Below are 21,462 nucleotides of genomic sequence, written 5' to 3' on the forward strand. Positions count from 1 at the left end.
CCACTTTGACCTCAAGTGACCAGTAAAATCTCAGCATAATAATTTTAAAATCCCAAATATTTCCTTTGTCATACTGCAAAAAAAGTACTTTCTGAAAATGATCACCTTTAAGGAATTATCATTTCACAAAACATTATGAGCAACCTGAACTTTCTTAAGAAAAAAAACTATTTCAACAACATTCAGCCTCAGTTTATCATTTCCACATTAGAACTTTCAGATCAGTGTCTACAAAGAAACACAACATTTAGTCATCTAGAACTGAACCATGGAGGATTTTACGTTCCGATCAAAACAAAAAAAGTAAGCCAAAAAAACAACAAAAGTAAGACAAAATTTACAAAAATGAGACATAAAATGACTAAAACGAGACTCCGAATGACAAAAATGACACAAACGACTCAAAACAAGACAAAAAGTTACAAAATGACAAAAAAATGGACAAACAACAAAAGTGAGACAAAAAATTACACAAACGAGACCAAAAATGAATGACAAAAATGAGAAACAAAACGACAAAAGTGCAAGACAAATGACACAAGACAAAAAAAATAGAAAAAAAATTATAAAGCAGCAAAAAATGGACAAATGACCAATAAAAAGAGACAAAAAATTACAAAAGAAAGAAAGAAAACGACAAAAAAATAGACTAACAACACAAGCGAGACAAAAAAACACAAAACAACAAGAATGAGAAACAAAATGACAAAAAAAATAGACAAATGACAAAAGTCAGACAAAACAAAAAACACCCAACAAAAGCATTACAAAATGAGACAAAAAACGACAAAATATTTTACTTTCTGATCAAAACAACTTGTCATGGTCTGGAAATTATTTTAAATTTATAGTTTTACTAGTTTACAATCTGCAGTTAATGTCTTCTCTGGAATTTTTACACTTTGAGGGCCGGATTGGACCCTCTGGAGGACCACTTTTGGACCACGGGTCGCATGCCTGACATAAATAAACAAACTGATAAAAGAGACAAGCCTGACTGTATGTCTATTTATCTCACCAGGCTCCTATAATTGGACTGAACTTTGGAGGATTCCTCTCAATAGGTCAAGTGAGACAAACAGTAACAGTAAACAGTGACAGCTTGTAGTAGACACCAGGAAAATCTAATTAGCCGGTGGTTTCAACTGTCAGGCCTCCAGCGACGGAGAGAAGATCTGTGCTGACTCTTTCACCATCACTACCACCCATCCTCACACTCTCACTGTCTCACAATCACACTCCAGGATATTAAAAACCTGCACAAAGGAGGACCTGGAGCCGGGTGGGGCGTTGACTCGGACCAGACGGAGCAAATGAAACCAGCTGCCAGACGTCATTAGCGAACTTAGATGATAAACCGTAAAATACTGATGAGAAGCATGGAAATAGTGAAGAAAACGTACTTTAATAGCAGAGTTTAGCAAAAAACACAATGTACATAAAACAGCTCGACCATATTTTGATTATTGAAAACCTGGACACTTGGCCGGCTATGAAATACTCAAATATACTCAGAATTTACTCAAAGATGCCTTCTATTTTCATTACATTTAAAGTAATCCTCCTTTGAATGGATACAAAACTGTTATATTATAAAATATTATCTATATCCAAAGACAGAAACTCAGACAGCCTTCTCAGAGGTTACTCAGCATGTTTAGCATGACAAGTTTCAAAAATAACGACTGAAATAACGACAGAAATAATGTCTCTTCTGTATTAGGAAAAAACAACTACAAAACACCTCTGCTATGTTAGCAATCCATCTTTAGCAAAATAGCTCTCAAACACTTACAAAAACTAACTCATAACAATATTTGATAGTTTTAGGTCGATTAAGTGGCCCAACGAAAAACTAGGAAGTTTTCATCACTTCATTAAAAACAACCAGGACGGCCAGGACAGAACATAAAAACTGGCATGTCCTGAGAAACACGACGTTTGCTCACCCTAACATAAACCTAATGTAGCATTAGCCATTATGTTCAAACCGTAGCTACGTTACCTGGCAGCCAATGCTAGCTAGGAGCAGGATGACAATTATTAAACTATTAAATAACTCTTGACGGGAAGAGTTTAAGGTAAATGGTCAGCTTACTGTGTTGTAATAAAGACAGAGCACTTTGTAGACATGTTTGTGGCCTTGGCCTTGTCCACTGTTCCTCAAACTGAGCTGTCAGAAGCAGGCGAGGCGTTGACAGCCTGACTAGCCATCTTCCGCTGTTAGCATTAGCCTGCTGGCAATCATCATCCAGATATGGTTTCACTTCCACAGCCGGCCAAACTCACTCCCACCAGCTCAAACGACAAACCGCAGACGTCTTCAGCCACACAAACGAATCCTAAGATGAGATGTTTTGCACCTGATAGCCATCATCGCTAGTAGGGTAATGCTAGCTAATGCTACCCGATCAGCGACGATCCCACAGAGACTTCACCGAAAAAACCGCAAAAATATAACAATAACCTCAGCGCCTCTGCTCACCTGCTCGATAAGGAGAAATGCCGCTTCTGTGGTGGATCCAAGTGGCCTGGATGTGTCAAAACCAGAAATTCAGAGAGTATTTGTAGACATATTTCAGAGGACAATCCTTCACAGTCACCGTTCCAGTCGCTCAGCGTGGTTGCTAACGTTACAGCTGACTCCGCCTCTTTTCCGGGTCGCACATAAACCCTCCCATCCTCCGAAACACCACGTCTGGTTCTTTATCTGTTAAAATGTGAACACCACAACATCTGCATAGTGTCGCCATAAGCACAATATAAATAGATATTAATTACCCTGCGTTACAAAGCATTAACATAACATACAGAGCAAAACGTGCAGATGTTTGTCTGATGTGGACTCATCATAATAACATCTGCAGAGTCATGATGATGCTAAGTAATAAAAGATGAGTGGGCTGTAAAACGTGAAAACAGTCACCTGATGATAATTAAAAACAATGTACAGTGCAGTAAACCCATCCCAAGCGCCATCTAGCGGGCTTTGTGAAGCTGACAGAGAATCTTCCGGCTAAATATAACAGGATCAATTTATAACTGAGGGACTTCTGAAGTCCATTACATTCATCTTGCATATATTTCTATTAAAAGTAAAGAATATAAGTCTTTTTATTCATTATGATCATGCCTTTAAAAATTCCATGATTATTTATAATGGAAACAATTGTATTGTATTTATTATTTCATTTCAGGCAAGTATATACAATAGAACTGCATTTTATACATACAGATATATTGTTATTTCCGTACAGCAACTAAAAAGCTATAGTAGGTATTACATACAGTAGGTTCTGATGCCTGAAAGGGAGTGGGAGGAAGAAAACTTATTATTAAAACAAATGACTGAATATCAGCAAAATGCTAACTATGACACAAAAAGTCCCAGAATTATATACTATATACGTCTAAAATGACTTGAAAATGTGCGTATGTGTACGGGTGTATGTATGTATATGTGTGTATATATGTGTGTATGTGTGTAGATATATGTAAATATATATATATATATATATATATATATATATATATATATATATATATGAGTGTATGTGTATGTATGTATGTATATATTTGTACAATTTTCGTAAATCGTATTATCTTGTTGGATTGGTAATGGGGGGGTAGGAGTTTTATAAGTTTTACACTTCTTCCTACTCCTTTTCGGACATTGCTGATTTGTTCCTTTCTCTTTTTTTCTTTTGTTTTAATCAATGTTCGAAATAAACTTTTCATTCATTCATTCATTCATTCATTCATTCATTCATTCATTCAAAATGATCCCTAATTATGGAAAATTAATCCAGAATGACATAAAGTTTGTCCTAAATGACTCAAAAATTAGCCCAAAGGTACAAAAATGACCCAAAATGACAAGAAAGGATCCAAACTGACATAAAACTTGTTTAAAATTAGTCAAAAATTGCACAAAATCACTCAAATTGCACAAAATGAGTCAAAAATTGGGAGGCTGCTGTAATAGTGTGAATTTCCATGGCGTGGGGAGAATTAAAGGACTATCTATCTATCTATCTGTCTATCTGTCTGTCTGTCTGTCTGTCTGTCTATCTATGTATCTATCTATCTTTTAAAGTGAGCATGAACGCAGACTGTACTACTCAAACGCACCGAGCGGGGGCGCACAAACTCCACAACAGCATTACACGACAGTGCGCATGGGTGCTGCTGCTCGTGCCGGAGTCCTTCAGTGGGCAGCATCTGAGGTCAGCAGGAGAGAACCGGTTCAACCGCCGGGATCTCCGAATTTACCGGGACATCAGCAGTACCGTGAGTTAAGAACCGATCCCTAGTTTATCTGTTAAACTGTCTTGATTCCAGATGGTAGATCAAATTTATCTAAACCCTGCTAGCCGTTATTAGCCCTGTTAGCCGAGTTAGCCGTTAGCTGCTGAGGCGGGCCAGTGATCATTTTCTCAACCATGTGTTCATGAGATTATGTCGTTTCAATGCTTGTTAGCAGTTAATATCAGCGCTTTTTGTCACTGTAAACACATTTAAAACTCTTGCAAGAAATGTGATTTTTATTGGAAATAGTTTTTGGTGTTATGCAAGCAAACTGTGCGAGTCTGAATAGTTACATAACTGTTGTAAAGTAGTTATAAACATTGTCAGTAGTCAGACAATGGGACTGGAAAGGAGTTCACAGAGACTTTAACCTGGGCAGAGACCAGCACAACAGCAAGACGTTAAAATACAGTCCTTATAGATGTAAGACACAGTATCAGAACATGCAAGGACACTTTATATATATATATTTTCTAAGTCGAGTTTGTTGTTTTAAAACGTATTTTTTTCGTCTTCGACTTAGACGGACTTTAGTAATCCCAAGAGGGAAATTCTGTTGTTACAGCAGCTGGATATTCAACAAGGAGGTAAACAACAAGACAACAGAATAATAGGGTGAAGGTAACAGAAAATTAAGTAAAATAAAACAAAAAAAACAGGGTCAGGTATACAGTGACGGTAACAGAAAATTAAATAGAATAAAATAAAATATTAGGGTCAGGTATAAACTGAAGGCAGCAGAAAATAAGATGAGATGAAATAGAATAAAATAAAATATTAGTGCCAGGTATAAAGTGAAGGTATAGTTAATATGATTGTTATAATTCATTAGGTAAATGTGTCATTTTCCAAATTAGTATTTCATTTGTATTTGAGTTTGTTTAAATGTCCTGTACCATGTTAATAATAAAGAAGAGAATAATATAAATACAGGTCACTACACTGGGTTAGCACTGTCGCCTGTTCCTCCCACAGTCCACAAACATGCTGAGGTTAATTAGTAATTCTAAATTGTCTGTCGGTGTGAATGTGAGTGTGATTGTTTGTCTCTATGTGTAGCCCTGTGATGGACTGTTACCTGTCCAGGTGTTCTCTGCCTTCATTTTTAGTCAGCTGGGATAAACTCCAGCTCCTGTGACCCTAATGAGGATTAAACGTATGCAGATAATGGATAGATTGAATGTCATTTCACCCCCATCCCCCGGATGAGCCGAATATTGGGATATTTGTCTTTAATTGAGCCTGAATATCCAGAGCCCACAAATTCCTATTCGGACCAGCCCTAATATACATGGTTCATGGTTCGGCTTGCACAGTGCTTTATGTCACAGGCTTTAAGTAATCACGGCGTCCCCACCAGAGCCTCCAAAGTTAAACCCTTTGATGTCGCTCTTGTTCGTGTGCTCAGCTCCAGCAGAACGGTGATGATGAAGGAGTTGCCAAGTCATGGATAAAGCGCCACAATGACACATGAGACCCTCTCAAGCTCCCAGCTGTCTGCCAAGGCTGCTGCCCTGCTCATGGTTGACCTACCGCTGTCCGTCTACAGCTCCCTGGCACAGGTGAGAAAGTACGGTAAATCTGGAACTGAACAACAAACATTGAAGCCTCAACATCAGCAACAATATCAGTCCGTTAGAATATTCTGTTATCCTCTAGTAAAATTATTCATACATGCATGAAAGTCGTTGCTATTCGTGACTTTATGAAGAACTGATTGATATGGTGATGCACGGAACGGCTTTGTTTACAGTTTCACTAGAGTTCTGACTTACGGCGGAACTCCGATGTAAGTTGAGGACTTCCTGTAAATGCAAAAAAGGATATACAATTACACTTTAAGGCTGTAGGAGCAGATGTTATTTTAAATGTTGTCTACATTTGCTTAATTTTCCGGTCTTTATGATACTAACCGCTGTGTATTTTCCTTTCCCAAGTTACAATGTGTGCTTCCTATACAGCATGTGGAAGGTATGAGTGTGCTCTGAGTCACGTAGCTGGGCTGATATAATTGGATATTCTGGTGTCTGGGAGTGTATGGTAGTAGAAGTTATATATGCAGCTTTGAAGTACTGCAGACCTGCTGCACCATTAAATCGTTCCAGCTCTGTCACTGCCCTGTTCCAGAAGTCAATATGATGTCTGTTGTCATACCTCCAGTCCAAGTGTTTATGTAATCGGTTGTTGCAAATGTGCAGCAGCAGCAGCAGCGTCTGTGTGGATAATCTCCTCCTCGGCTGGTGTTTCTAACTATAGACTGAAGGTCTGAAACATGGGCTTTAAACTGCGGTGTTTATGGTTCTTTGTCAGACATAGCAACAGTTAAATCTAGATGTTCTGTCTTTGTTTATTCCAGGTGAGTGTCAGCACAGGCACCAAGAAGCTGGTGGCTGCCACTGCCTTCGGTGCCGTCTCGCTCCTCTTCCTCGCTCGTCGCTTCCAGAGGAGGAAGGGCAGAAAGAAGGCTCACTCGCGACAATGGGAGCAGGCTGGCTTTGAGGTTTTCACCCCAGCTTCAGCAGAAAACGGTAAGACTTCCTGTTTTTTCCTGTCTGTCCTGTAATCTCCGTTTAACGTGCTGGCCCATCTCCTGTCTGGTTATGTCATCAGTGGGACGTATGCAGCGGCTCCAGATAAAAGCTTTAACTCTTTTAATCTCACTTAAGGAGATTAGAGTCCCAATGAGACATTAACAGAAACGTAGGATTAAGGGAAGTCAAAAGAGCAATGGACCAGAGTAAATAATCTTTCATTACTCTGTCAAGGAAAGTGGCAGAGTTATGTTCTGATCGGTGTACGTGAATCCGTCTGTGTGCAGCATTCCTCAAAAACAGACGAAAGGATTTGGAGGAAGCTCAGAAATGACACAAGGACCAAGTGATTGGATTTTGGCAGTGATGCAGCTTATAGTCTAGACCAGGGGGCGGCAACCTTTAACACTCAAAGAGCCATTTCGACCAGTTTCCAACAGAAAAGAAAAGACCAGGAGCCGCAAAATCCTTTTGGCATTTAAAATGAAGACAACGCTGCATATATCACTTTTTTACCTCTATGCCCTTGTTAATCAGTCTGATTAATTAATTAATTACAAAGCCTCTAATTAGATTCATTTTTTAATTGTGTCCTTCCACTAATATTTATCTTACTTGGTTAATGTCATTTTTGCCTCATATGTTACGTAATGTGAGCTGGAAATCAATATTTTGCGAATGTCTATTTAACTTGTAAAATCTATTTATCTATTTATCTTAAGCTAATAACTTTTCTCCGGTAAGTCGTTGCCCTATTTTCCAAGACGACACTCCTCTGACTCTCTGACCTGCTGCCTGGATGCTGGACGTGACGTCGATCCGTGCTCTCGCGACTAACGTCGTATTAACCCGACATATCAAAGAGTAGATACTGAGCGAGGCGTGCTTACATCCAGCCGATCTACACGTGACTCGATGTCCGGCCACTTCCTGGTTCTGCCCCCGTGGCATGCTGGGTTATGGAGTTCTTCTCCCACAAAATACTCATTACATCACAGGCTGGAACGCATATTTTGACAGACAAAAATTAAAACGTTTTATTTTGATGCTACAAGATCACCATAATCTTCAAATGTAGAATTAAATTTTAAAAATTAACAATCTAAAATAAAACAAATTTTAATTAAATAGCCTGCTGATTATTTATTTTCCAAAGCTACAGGGAGCCGCAACAGAGGGATGAAAGAGCCGCGGGTTGCCGACCTCTGGTCTGGATCCACAGATTTGTTAAAGATTTCTGTATCATTGCCAGATAGCGGCAAAGCATCACTGTAACCATGACAACAAGAGGACACTACATCAGCTGATTGTGATCCTACTACAAATCCACCTCTGAGGACTTATCAGGACTTATCCATCAGAAATGATCCAATGAACAGCTGATCAAACTGTGGGGGTGTTTCTGAGTCCCATCAATTCCTGCCACCCGATACGTATTTAGGTCACATGATCCGGTATCCGTGCATAACGTACACATGCAGAACACACGCCTGTGATCAGAGCAAGGTCACTTTGTTTGTGGGTACATCTATATTAAATAGACACATTCTATGTTGCCGTGATTTCTGATCATCAATAACTAATAAAATAAATGCTGCATTTCTGACATACAGAGGAATGAGCAGCCTTGGAGGAGGACTGCTCTTATTGGGAATGCCACAAATGTAACTGATCTGGGATTTTTTTTTTAATTCAGTGTAGAATTTAATTAATGGACATCGTTTACATTATCATTTCCAGCACATTATCTAGTGTCTGTTGTCTTTCTCTACACAGATAACACCAGCCAGGCCATCACTCTCTCCCTGAATGGCTACTCCTCCGGCCTGGTCCTCACTGCAGGAGGCTACAGGAAGCTGTCTGGGTCTCTGCTGAGCCTGGCCTCGGTGAGACTAGCCACAGTTTCAGTGCACTGAATGTTCCACATCATTTTTATCTGAAGCGACAGTATCTACAGACAGAATGCAGCGACGGCTCGAGCTGTTTTTAGCTTTGGAAGAGGGAAAAATCTGATCATACATTAAAAACCTTCCAGTGTTTGACAATCGTGTCGTCCTGCGGGTCAAATTGACAAGTTTTAAAGTTTGAAAATGTGGGAAAAAATATATTTCCACAGTGAAACTTCTGATGTCCACATTTTCAACGTTTTTGGGAAATTTTTGAACATTTTTGGTGGAAAAAAGAAATGTTAAAATATTAGAAGTTTTACTAATATACATGTAGTCACTTTAGATATTTTAAGGATTTTTTTGGGAAGATTTTTACTCAATTTTTTAAAATATTTACAAGAATTTTCTTCCCAAATTTGGGGGATTTTTTTTTAAATAAAACTTTTAAGGGAAACTTTTAGGGAATTATTGGAATTTTCTTCCTGAAGGTTTTGCAAATTTTCAGAGTTTTGTCGAATTTTTTTTTTCTTTTGCTGAATTTTTGGATTTTTTCAAACAAGGAAACAATATTTTTTGGTGTCCGTAAATTGAAGACAACAGGAGGGTTAAACCAGAATAGAAAACGTTGCGTGTCCTTTTGTGTCTGCCATATTTTGCTTCATATTCTCCACATAAAACACAGAGCAGTGACCGTTTATTCTCTGCACTGCTGTCAGCTTTTCCAGTCATTTTAATCGTGTCTGATGTGAGATTTCTCTCTAAATAATTGACTAATAAAGTGTGGTTACTGTGCAGGAGGACTAATTGTTTCTTGTTTGTGTTTTTGGTGCTTAGTGACACATATTGTTGACAGCTGCAGTGTGTTTGTGTTGAGCTCCTCTGCTGCGTCTTTGCAGGTAAAAAGCATGAACTCATCCAGCAGCAGCACCTGCGCCAATGAGTCCACCTGCTGGGACAGAGTGGGCGACGCTGACATCTGCAGTGTGGTCAACGTACCTGTAGCCACACCTGAAAACCTGTACCTCATGGGTAAGCAGACTGGTGTGCTGCACGGCCTCACTGTCGGTATTAAATGCACTGAAATGACAGAAACATTCAGCCTGCTTGGAATTCCTCTGAAAGTCCATTTCTGTTCGGCTGCACTTTAAAATCAGAACTCCTGAGGTATTGATTGTTTCTGGAGACTTCAGAGTGTTTTTCTTCTTCTCTCAGGGATGGATTTGTTTGAGGAGGCTCTGCGGCGGTGGGAGGAAGCTTTGGCATTCAGGAGCCAGCAGGGTGAGGACGATGCGAGCTGTGCATCCGTCAAGACAGGAGCTGGAGACGCCATCGCTGAGCAGACCATGGAGGTAAGAAAGGCTCCGCTTTAACAGGAAACCACACTGATGTACTGTTCACACGGGATCAGTGTCACATGGGGATCTCTTACCCCCACGTCTGCGTTTTACTGGAATGTGCTGATGTGATGTCAGATCTGACGGGTCCCAGAACTCTGTGTGATGCTGCTCTGTCCAACATGCTGAACCCACAGCGCTGCCAGGGAAACCTTAGGCCTGTCCTTCTTCTTCTGAGGTGCTTCACCGTGTTGATGAGCATGTAGTGCAGTGTTGGCCTTCCATGTATTTGTCCAGTCCTTCATGTATATCAATCAGAGTTTATTTCTGTATCCCTTTACAGCCAAAGGGTGAGCAAAGAGCTTCACAGTGAAAAAGAAGAAAATACCTTCAAAACAATAAAGTTACTTAAAACAGGACAAACATTCACAGCTACGGGCAAATTTAGAATCAGCAGTTAAGCTCAGCACGTTTTTGGACTGTGGGAGGAAACGGACACATGTACAGGAGAACATGGAGATTACATGCAGGAAGACCCCGGGAAGGCCACGACGCCAATCAGGGATCTTCTCGCTGCAAAGCCACAACGCTACTGTGCAGCCCGTAAAATAAACAATAAAACAATAAAAGTAATAAAATGTCACCATAAAAAGCCGTTTTAACCCTCGTGTCATCCGGCCGGTCAAAATTGACCCGTTTTAAAGTTAGAAAATGTGGAGAGAAAAAAATATTTTCACAATGAAAATAAAAAAACATTATTTTTTTTTTACTATTATTAAAAACGTATGCCAGATAAATCCCATGGACTTCAATAGTCCCGCAGATTTAGATTGACCCTCCTAATAAATGAGTGTAATTCCAGTGAAATATGTGGGCGCTGCTGAGTTTCCGTACAGTTTGTTTGTTTTCCATGAAATGTATTTTTAAATAAAATACATTGGTCACACAAGTCCTCACCCTAGTCCAGGAGGAAACGTGACTGAATTTACAGACACACAGCCTGAAATTAAACACTTCATGGTCCAGATTTAACACAAACTTGAATATTTACCTCCAAATTAAACTTTTAAACATGTCTTTTCGAGCGTTTAGGTCCGTTTAAATCATTCAAAGCGAGCAGAGAAACTGGCTCATGCAGCTGATTTTTTCCTTTCCAGTAACAACAATTATTGCACAGCATCCATGCATCTCTCTCAGTCTGAAGCCAAAGAGCTGATGTGTTTACTGAAGTCATTCCGTCATGCTCTCTACTCGGTGTTCGGTTCTTTAATGCCAGAGGAAACCTGCCCACAAACGCCGCTCACATGGTCACAGATATGAATTTCCTGCACTCTGACAGCCCACCGCTTCCACAGAGCCGGGATTGTGTAACTTGTCTAACCCGGCTGCAGAGGGCTTTGGATTAGTGCAGGTCCAACGGTTCAGTCTGGGCACCCAAACAGACGGTGAGGCTGCTGCTTGGTCTTCATTTGTGTCTTCAGAAAGCTCGTTAAAAAATTAGGTCACGGGGAATTCCCAAGGTCAGGCTGAAAATAATCCGTGGAATAGGGCCAAAAAATGTACTTCTGCTCCGTTAGGACGGTGTCTTAAATAAACCAGCAGCCCATAGTGACTCAGTGATGCTGTTACACTTATCTTCTGTTATATTTTATGTATTGATTAAGGTTTGGCTGTTTGATCTCTCTTTCTGTGTTCAGGATGTCATCAGTGCAGAGTTCGTCCACAGGCTGAAGTCTCTGCTGCAGAGGGCTTATCACCTGCAGGAGGAGTTTGAGGGAGTGTTGGGAATGTCGGAGCCCTCCACCCACAGCAGCAGCCAGGGTGAGGCTAACGGGTTCATCAGTACCATACAGGACAGCAGCTCTGTGAAACACCCACAGCGGCAGCCCGATTTTAGCGCGTAGAAGCTTAATGGAAAACAGTTTTCATGCCCTCTGGACACTTTCAGAACAGTTTATATCCTTCATGGGAGATTGAAGCAACTTTTTTAAATAACTTCTGCTAGAAAGACAGTTTAACTCACATGATCAGCTGTTTGTGCTTCTTTCGTTGTTTTTATCTTCGCGAAGCAAATAAAACCAACGTGAAATAAGAACTACAACTACCAGCTTTTAAAACAGTTCCTGAAGAGTTCTGTACATTTTCTGTTGAAGGGGGCATAATTTAGTCCATTTCTTTAACCCTCCTGTTGTCCTCGTTGACCAGCACCAAAAACTACCGTTTCCTTGTCTGAAAAAAATTAAACATTTCAGCAAAAAAAAAAATCCTCAAATTTCTGAAAATTTGCAAAACCTTCAGGAAGAGAATTCCTTAAAAGTTTCCCTGAAAAGTTTTATTTTACAAAAAAATCTCCAAATTTGGCAAAAAAATTCTTGTAATTATTTTCAAGAAATGAGTAAAAATCTTCCAAAAAAGTATCTAAAGTGATTCCATATGAAGAGTTCATTTGCAAAAACAGATAACTCCATTTTGATAAATTTTCAGAAAACTTTTTTTTATTGTTTACTTGAGATAAAATCAAACTGAAGTTGAGTGGATTTGACTCAGTAGAAAAATACATGAAAAAATAGAGAAAAATAAATAATTAGTGTTATTATTATTATTATTATTATATGAAGTAAACAATAAAAAAATGAGTTTTCTGAAAATGGAGTTAGCTGTTTTTGCAAATGAACTCTTCATATATATCAGTAAAACTTCAATTTTCTTTAAGAACATTCATATTTTTCAAACTTTAAAACTTTGACCTGCAGGACGACACGAGGGTTAAGGTTTTTTTTTTATTTTTATAGCAGTTGATAAATAACTGTCATTTTGTCTTACTTCTTCTGCTCTGTTTATTACACTAATGTGTAATAGAGTCTCTACCGCCACCTTCTGACGACACTAGGCAGCTACGTTTATTCACTCAAAGCAGTTAATAGAAATAAATCCGATAATAATAACTTCATTTCTACAGCAGCCTTAAGAACAGCGTTGACAAGTTAAAACGTGCAACAGAGACGATCTAACAAGATATAGGAGAGAAGTCAGTGAAAATAAACAGTGAAAATGATTATAAATTAAATGAATGTTTAGCTAGATTAGCACACAAATAAACAGGGGAACCAGGCAGTTTGAAAATTAAAGAACTAGATTGAGGATTAAAATTAAAAGTAAAGAATTAGAGAGACGACATCACACCAAAGAACCAGACAGCTGAAAGAAAGATAAAACCAGAGAGAACATCTAAAATAAACAGAATAAAACACCAGAACCAACTGAAGCTAAAAGTAAAACTCACATTAAAGCACATCTATAGAAGTGGGACTTATTTTTTAGTATTAATCAGGTTTGTCAGGTTGTAGTGTGAGTGCGTGGCTGTTGTGCTGGAGTGATTCTCTGTCTGTCTGTATAATACAAACCAGTCAGATCCAAACTGTGCTGCTGTGTGAGCGTGACTTTTCTTCCTCTCTAGATAAAATGACCGACGCTTTGTCCAGAGAGGAGCTGGATGACGCCTGTTTAAGAGACAGCATCAGCATCGCCTCCACCGACTCCTTTGTGTCTGCTGCTGAGGTAAGAAAAGCTCACAGCCCTGAACACCGCAGGGATTCCTGAATTACAGACAGAACATTTTACTCTATTACCACACTTTGTCCTTTAGTGTTTGTTTAATTTTAAAACGGAGAGGAATTTTCAGGTACAAAAACGTGTGACAAAGCATTGACCCTCCTGTTAAAAAAAATATTGTTTCCTTGTCTGAAAAAAATCCCCAAAATCTTCAAAAAAATCCCAAAATTTCTGAAAATGTGCAAAACCTTCAGAAAGACAGAAGAGAGAAGTTTCCCTTTAAAAGTTTTATTTTTAAAAAAAAAAATCTCCCAAATTTAGCAAGAAAATTCTTATATAAATATTTTCAACAAAGTGAAATTTGCTGGATTTTTTTGTGGATGTTCTTAAAGAAAATATCAGAAGTTTTACTGATATATATGGAATCACTTTAGATATTTTTAGGATTTTTTTGGACGATTTTTCCTCATTTTTTGAAAATATTTACAAGAATTTTCCTGGCATATTTGGGAGATTTTTAAAAAAAATAAAACTTTCAAGGGAAACTACTGGAATTACTGGAATTTTCTTCCTGTAGATTTCGCAAATTTTCAGAAATTTGGGGATTTTTTTGAAGAATTTTTGAATTTTTTTCAGATGAAGAAACAATATTTTTTGATGCCCGTACATGAAGACAACAGGAGGGTTCATTTCTCAGCTGGATCTCTGCTGGTACCGTCTAAAAGACAGGAAAACCCTCCAGACAGCAGAAAGAGTTGATTCTGTTTCTGTATTTATGGTGTTAAATTGTATTTTTTTCAGATTTAAAAAGGACTGACATTATCCAATGGGCATTTCCAAAATGACAAACATGTTTAGATTACTAAACCACAGACGTCCTCTGAGCTTCAAAACCACAGCACTGATGAAGTACAGGCTTAGAGCAGGAGGCTCAGAATGGAACCAGCAGACGTTTTAATCCCAACCTGTCTGAAACTGTGAGAGTACGTCTGATTCTCAGCAGGAGTCTGATTCGGATGACTTCCTGTTTAGCGGTTCTCCTTTTATCTCCTTTACTCATTAAGTCCCTGTGGGGGCTCAAGCTGCTGCTGCATTAAACCAACAAAACACAAACCGGTTGTTTATAACGTCTACAGGCTGAGCTCCCCGTTCACCCCGAGGGCTTTAGCTCCAACATGTAGATATATGCTTCAGCGTGAGTTCTATTATTTAGACCCTCCAGAAAAACGCGGACAAAAATCCTTGATTATGCGAATAAATATGCGGGGTTTTTATGCCATTTTATGCGGGGAAATTGCAGAAAGTTGCGAAGTATGCGAATAGTTGTGAAATATGCAAACATATGCGCGATTCACCTGCCGTCTGGCTGCGGAGGGATATTTCCTCTAATCAGACACTGGGACTGCTGTGAGGTTACTGGACTGACAGCCTGTGCTCTGGGAGGGGGAGAAGCTCACAGCAGCACCTGCTGCTTGTTGAAAACAGTAACTGCAGAATGAGCCGAGTTTTCCTGTCAGTCTCCAAAACGGCAGAAAAAGTCGCTAGATTTGTCGCTAGTCGCTTTTGACAAAAAAAGTCGCTAGGACGCTTTGGAAAGTCGCTAGATTTAACGAGAAAGTCGCTAAGTTGGCAACACTGGCGCCACGCTCCGCAGCAGCTCGTGCTTCTAGTGTGTGTGAATGCGCGAACTGATGACGTCAGGCCGGGCGTCACATAAAAACTTACAACTCCATTTATATCGGTTATAGTTTTCTCATTTTATGCGGAAATTGTGAAATCAAGCGGGACCCGCATATTTCTCTTTTTTTCGTGGAAATGTGAGATTCTTGCAGGAATTATGCGCCGTTTTGCAGGGATTATGCGGCCTGTTGGGAAATAATTGACCCCCGCATAATCAGCAGCATTTTGGTGATTAATGCGGGAATTCATGCGATCACATAATCACGTTTTTCTGGAGGGTCAGTTACTCGTCGTTTGCTGTCAGTTTTTGGAAATCATTGTTCCTGTTAATTATTGTGTGACTACATTTAAATAAATTCCTGAATGTTCTAAATGTAAATGTTCACCTTCAGACTCACCGTGTTTCGAGCAGAGCTGGCAGCAGTGGAACCGGGTCCTTCATCCTTTATGAGTCACTGAAAATAGATCTTCCACTTTCCTGCAGCACTGTTGGACGTTTAGTCAGCTGTTTTCACTACACACTCCAACACGGTTTTCTTTATGCCGGTCCAAAGGGTGCAGCTCAGAACAGCTTCAGTAAAACATGTATTAGTGAAGGAACCACCTGCTCCTTCTATTGTCCTAAATATGATTCCAGATTTAGATTAAAAAAGAAAGAATCCAAAGCCTTCTTTGCTGCTGCAACATGTGGACACATTAAGATGTACACCACTGTGAATAATAGAAAAACTCGTGTTCTGGGCTTGATTTTGTGAGTTCTGCTCACTTAAAGCCTCATGTGTGGTGACCAGGGAGTGAAAGTGGTTTTTATTTATCCGGTAATGGTCCGTTTGTGTCTCAGCTGTCCGAGCACAGAGAGCTGAGGAGCGTCTTTGCTCTGGGTCACCACCGGTTCTACGAGGAGGCGCTGCAGATGGCTGAAGACGGCAAGATCTCCTGCAGAGTGCTGAGGTAGTTACACCATCAACACGTCACTCACCGTCTGCAGCGTGAAACCTTCCCACCATCATTTTAAATGACAGCAGCATGAAGAACTTCTTCTTGGTTTTTATTTCCAGAACTGAGATGCTGGAATGTCTTGGAGACTTGGATTTCCTGGCTAAGTTACACTGTGTGCGGCAAGCGAGTCAGGTACAGTTTACCCTCATAAATTACAGTTTATGAACCCGTTCCTAACATCAACTGTACATGACGATGGACGCCGTATCTCTATTTTCACCCACTTTACAAAAGTGAAGCCAAAATGTTTTGTGAAACTCGGGCTGCCATCTTATGTCGGTGATTTGAAACCAGAATCTGCAGAGTGAGCCTGAACTCCACAGAAACCAAACTCAGAAAATAATGTTCTTTGGTCTGCAGCTCATTTTGTGTGAGAGGACGACCAAGATGTTTCTGGCCGAAACAGGAAAGAAAATACTGTCTTCTATTATAGTTAAAGCACAAAAGGTAAGACTGAAGAATCATGGGACAGAAAGCCGTCTCTCCTTCACGAGCTGTTCCTCTCATAGATGTTTCTGTTTGATCTGCAGAGCCCAAAGAGATTTGAAGAAGTGTTTGAGGAGATGATTTCCTTCCTGGAGCACACGGAGCACTGGGAGGACACGGAGGTGGAGCTGGCCACACGGGGGGTCAGTGTTTAGTTCCGGTGACGTTAAACTGGTTAAGCTGGCTTTGTTCTGTCCAGCATGGAACTGTACAGAAACCAGACTGATCTCTTTTTTCATGTCTGATGCTGACCAGGTGAGGCACTTGAACTTCTACGACATCGTGCTGGACTTCATCCTGATGGATTCATTCGAGGACCTGGAGAATCCGCCCATCTCCATCCAGAACGTGGTCAACAACCGCTGGCTCAACAGCTCCTTCAAGGAGACGGTGAGTCAGACACAAAACTGGACCAAATCATCAGTGTTGGCTTCGTTGACGAAGACTATGATGAAAAATATCCGTCAGCAAACGAAAACTCAATAAAAACTCAGTCAGGCATGAAGACGAAGACTGTGACGAAATATAAGCGACTCATTAAAACAAGATGAAAATGTTAGGGCGGGACGAATGCTTAAGTTATGTGACATTATCTTTTGTGAAAAAGCCACGGTCATGCTTTTGACATTAAGAATAAAATAAAATACATGTTTTTATTACAACTCTTAAATCTGCGTCTGTATAGCAGATTGAAGCCTGAGTACCATTCCATAACTTCCAGAACATAGACTGATGGATGTTTCCAATCATTGGACATTCTGGAGAAACATTTAGTCCACTGTGGATTCAGTTGACTAAAATCTGCTAATATTTGGTCGACTAAGACCAGACAAAGATGAAAAGACTAAAGACTAGGCTGACTAAAAGACTTCCTACTAGACAAAGACTAAAAGACTAAAGACTAGGCTGACTAAAAGACTTAATACTAGACGAAGACTGAAAGACTTATAATATTCAGCCAACTAAGACTAGACTAAGACTAAAGACTAGGCAGACTAAAAGCCTTAAAACTTGACTAAGAATAAAAGACTTAATACTAGACAAAGACTAAAAGACTTAAAACTAGACTTAAGACTAAAACTCTTACATTTAGTCAACTAAAACTAGACTAAAAGACTAAATCTCACGTTCTGTTGAGACTCTTGAAGCTGGTGAATTTTGACTTTTCGTTGAGTCTGATGTGTTTATTTCTCAGGCGGTGGCATCGAGTTGTTGGTCAGTGCTGAAGCAGAAGAGACAACACATGAAGGTACGAGTCTCTGTTCTCCCTCTAGTCTCTTTATCTGACGGACATCCAGTAGAATCATGAACCGATCAACCGGCTAACCTCTGCTGTTGGTCTCAGGTGGCCGACGGCTTCATCGCTCATTTCTACGCAGTGTGTGAACAGATCAGCCCCGTTCTGGCCTGGGGCTTCCTGGGACCAAAGAGCTCCCTGCACGACTTCTGCTGCTTCTTCAAGGTCAGTCGGCACCAAACACAACATCAGGAACAGGAGATATCCACTAGGAAGCTCCACTTTCTGTCAGAGGCCGGGTTTCCATTCAGATCTGAACAGAATTCAGCAGATGAATGTATGTCCGCTGCTGAAATGGAGATGTTCAGACTAAAGGCTTCTGATGCTGAGGAGGGTGGCATGAACGCGCTGCAGAAGGAAAGGAAGCGATGATGTTTAACTGAAAGAGCGCCGGTCGGATCGTTAATGGTGAAGCATAAAAGAGAAAACATCATGAGCATTTCTTGATAAGATGTGATCTGTTAAATCTGCCAGCAGAGGAGCAGAAGCTTCAGCAGACGGTGAAACGATCACAACACAGCTGATGTGGAGAAATCTGAGGCTAAATTCCCAGCTGGAGATTTCAGGAGGGCAGTTTTTAGGACTTTTCCTCATATCTGCTACAGCGAAATGGTGATATTTTATGTTGAGGTTCTTTAGGTGGAACCTCACAAGTTCAGCTGCTTTATCCTGACTTCTCCTAGGTTTGGGGTATAAATGCATTTTACCGGCTGGTTTTCTCTGCAGGAATTCTTTCTGGATGTGTTTTTTAAATCCATGTTCTGCTGCTTCTCCTCCAGGACCAGGTGCTCCACTTCCTGAAGGACATCTTTGACCTGGATAAGGTGCGCTACTCGTCGGTGGACAGCCTGGCGGAGGACATGCTCCACCTGCTGCACCGACGCACCGAGCTGCTGCTGGCCTACCTGGGGGCCGACTCCCAGCGCCACCACAGCGGCTGTAACCCCGTCCAGGGGCAGCTGCTGCCCAGCGCCACCCTGCTGGACGCTCCGGTACAGTGACACACACACAAGGACGGCGTTTATCCTGCGGTGAGTTCACACCGCCTGCTGGACCAAAGGACCTATCCGTAGGTGTGAGCCGCCTCTGAAAGCCGCAGACTACATCTCCCATCATGCCGTGCGCTCTGTACCTGTGGATCCAGGTGTCTGCCTTCATCTCTTCATCTCCTCCCCTCCTCTCCACCGTGCCATTTTAAATACCATAGCAATAAGGTTTAACGTTGCTGTGAGACTGGCAGTGACTCTCTAGCGGTAGCTTTTAGATATTTATTGCCATTCAGAGCAGAAGCAGGTATTTTACCGTATTTATTAAAGGATGCAGGGTTTGTTTTGTAGAAGTTCTAGTTGTGCCTGTATGTATTAATGTGGTCTGCTTCAAACATCCAGTCGACTGTCAGGTAGATTTATTAGACGCATTTAAACATCCTGAGCATCAGCAATGCAACACTATTAGATGTAGGAGTGACCGAACACAGCGAGTCAGAAAAGAAACTGAACATCTGGCTGCACAGATGTTATTTAAAAAAAGGGAAAAGCTTCATGCAGGATTTAACCCTCCTGTTGTCCTCATTTATAGCCACCAAAAAATATTGTTTCCTTGTCTGAAAAAAAAGCCAAAAATTCAGCAAAAAAATTCCCCAAATTTCTGAAAATTTGCAAAACCCTCTGGAAGAAAATTCCAATAATTCCTTCAGTTTCCCCTAAAAGTTTCACTTCAAAAAATCCCCCAAATTTGGTAAAAAATGAGTAAAAGTTTTCCAAAAATTAGTAAAAATATCTAAAGCGATTACATATAAATCATCTGTTTTCTTTAAGAACATTCACTAAAAAAATCTACCAAAATTCAGCAAAATTTGCTGCGTTTTGGTTCTTTTTGGGGGGGGGGGGATTTTCTTCAGAATTTTTTTTTCCACCAAAAAATGTTAAAAATGTGGACATCAGAAGTTTCATTGTGAAAATATATTTTCCCCACATTTTCAAACTTTAAAACGAGTCAATGTGACCCACAGGACAATAGGAGGGTTAAACGAGGCCCTGAAATCAGACTCTGCTGCTGTTGGACTGCTACTCGGTTTGTCACGACGGACAAAAACACAAAAAGCCTTACGATGAGCGCACATATTCGAGCTTCGTCTTTGTCTCTGAATGTACGTCTGAGTCTCGTTTCTCTGAGGAATCCCGCCGTCTGTCTGCTGAGGACACTACAGACGAGCGACGATCCAGATGTGGACAGATGTGCGATCGTCTGTTTCTGTAGGATTTCACTCTTAAAGATGGAGCGTGTGATTCTGATCCACCACAGCTTTTATCACATGCAGATTAAAACACTTTTGCAGCGAGTCCTGCTCACGTTGGAGCTCGTGCACAGAACACGTTACTGTTCAGATATGTCCAAACTTCCACCAGGATCACAGACGCCACCTTTCACGAGGTTTCAAGTCCGTCTTCGAACACCCCTCATGACTCCTCCTGTTCATACTGACCTGAAACACAACCCTAGTGGCTTTTAAAATGATCACCTTCTGATATTTATGTGCTTTAAAGCCAAAAGAAGCAGAAATCCGAAACACTAAACATTTTAGGACGTTCTAATGAACTTTTTGCAGCTTTTAAGTGCAGAGCTGCAGTGTCGGGTGGGTTTTTAAGGATTAGAAGTGCAGGTGAAAGCAGTTTTGTCAAGATTGTGATCATTTCAGCTTCTGAATTTGATGAAAGACCTTTGACAGAGTAGCTACTGAAACACAGGTGGTAGGAGTGACAAGAACAAATGACCAAAGCAAGAAAAACAAAAATAAATGACTAAACCAAAAGACAAAAATCACAAACGATACCAAAGGAGAAACAAGTCAGACAGTAAAGACAAAAACAAGACAAAATGGCAAAAGCTAGAAACAAAGCAACAAGAAAATGAGAAAAGTCAGATAAAAAATAAAAATGAGGCAAATGAACAATCTCGTATTTTTACTTTATGACTAAACAAAATGTCATGGTCTAGAAATGATTTTAAATTTATAGTTTTACTAATTTACAATCTGCAGTTAATGTCTTCTCTGGAATTTTTACTCTTTGAGGGCCGGATTGGACCCTCTGGAGGACCACTTTTGGACCACGGGCCTCATGTTGGACAGCCCTGGTTTAGAAGAGTTCGGGGTGTATTTTCCAACAGGGTGAGGATGTTTTCTGGCTCAGTATGAACACAAGGAGCAACCAGAACCTTCCAAAGCACAGATGAAGCGTGGTTTTGTGAATGAAAGTCTTATTTCTGACAGATTGAAGATGGTTTATTTTATGCATTTTCACTTTGTTTTCTGTACAAATCATCAATAAAAACTCTGAGTATGTCCGTTGTGTTTTTCCTGGGACAGAATAAAAGTCAACGACACG

At 40.3% G+C, this 21,462-nt stretch overlaps 2 protein-coding genes across 2 annotated transcripts in view; one reads left to right on the top strand and one right to left on the bottom strand.

The window, feature by feature from the left end:
* The window catches only part of usp33 (ubiquitin specific peptidase 33), a 36,085-nt gene extending 33,419 nt beyond the window's left edge, over window positions 1-2,666 (bottom strand). Inside the window, exon 1 of the mRNA XM_051952916.1 lies at window positions 2,486-2,666. The gene's annotated coding sequence lies outside the window, so the exon portion shown is untranslated. The remainder of the gene's footprint in view (window positions 1-2,485) is intronic.
* A 1,494-nt stretch (window positions 2,667-4,160) lies between these two features.
* miga1 (mitoguardin 1) lies at window positions 4,161-21,419 on the top strand. Its single transcript, XM_022217821.2, has 16 exons — window positions 4,161-4,290; window positions 5,717-5,870; window positions 6,665-6,836; window positions 8,616-8,725; window positions 9,625-9,757; window positions 9,941-10,077; window positions 11,760-11,883; window positions 13,520-13,620; window positions 16,136-16,245; window positions 16,353-16,425; window positions 16,654-16,740; window positions 16,824-16,922; window positions 17,035-17,169; window positions 17,975-18,028; window positions 18,125-18,241; window positions 18,856-21,419. Exons 2-16 carry the CDS (start codon window positions 5,772-5,774, stop codon window positions 19,075-19,077), a joined length of 1,773 nt encoding a protein of 590 aa, XP_022073513.2. The 5' UTR covers window positions 4,161-4,290; window positions 5,717-5,771; the 3' UTR covers window positions 19,078-21,419.
* The last annotated feature ends 43 nt before the right edge of the window (window positions 21,420-21,462 follow it).

The sequence above is a fragment of the Acanthochromis polyacanthus genome, chromosome 9 (genome assembly GCF_021347895.1).
Source record: "Acanthochromis polyacanthus isolate Apoly-LR-REF ecotype Palm Island chromosome 9, KAUST_Apoly_ChrSc, whole genome shotgun sequence".
In the NCBI taxonomy this organism is placed as follows: domain Eukaryota; kingdom Metazoa; phylum Chordata; class Actinopteri; family Pomacentridae; genus Acanthochromis; species Acanthochromis polyacanthus.

Excerpts from the sequence above, each read along its gene's own strand:
- miga1 (XM_022217821.2), top strand. The coding sequence starts at position 5,772 with ATGACACATGAGACCCTCTCAAGCTCCCAGCTGTCTGCCAAGGCTGCT. Across the intron at positions 11,884-13,519 it reads CACCCACAGCAGCAGCCAGG|ATAAAATGACCGACGCTTTG; the intron begins GTGAGGCTAACG and ends CTTCCTCTCTAG. Across the intron at positions 17,170-17,974 it reads ACAGCTCCTTCAAGGAGACG|GCGGTGGCATCGAGTTGTTG; the intron begins GTGAGTCAGACA and ends TTTATTTCTCAG.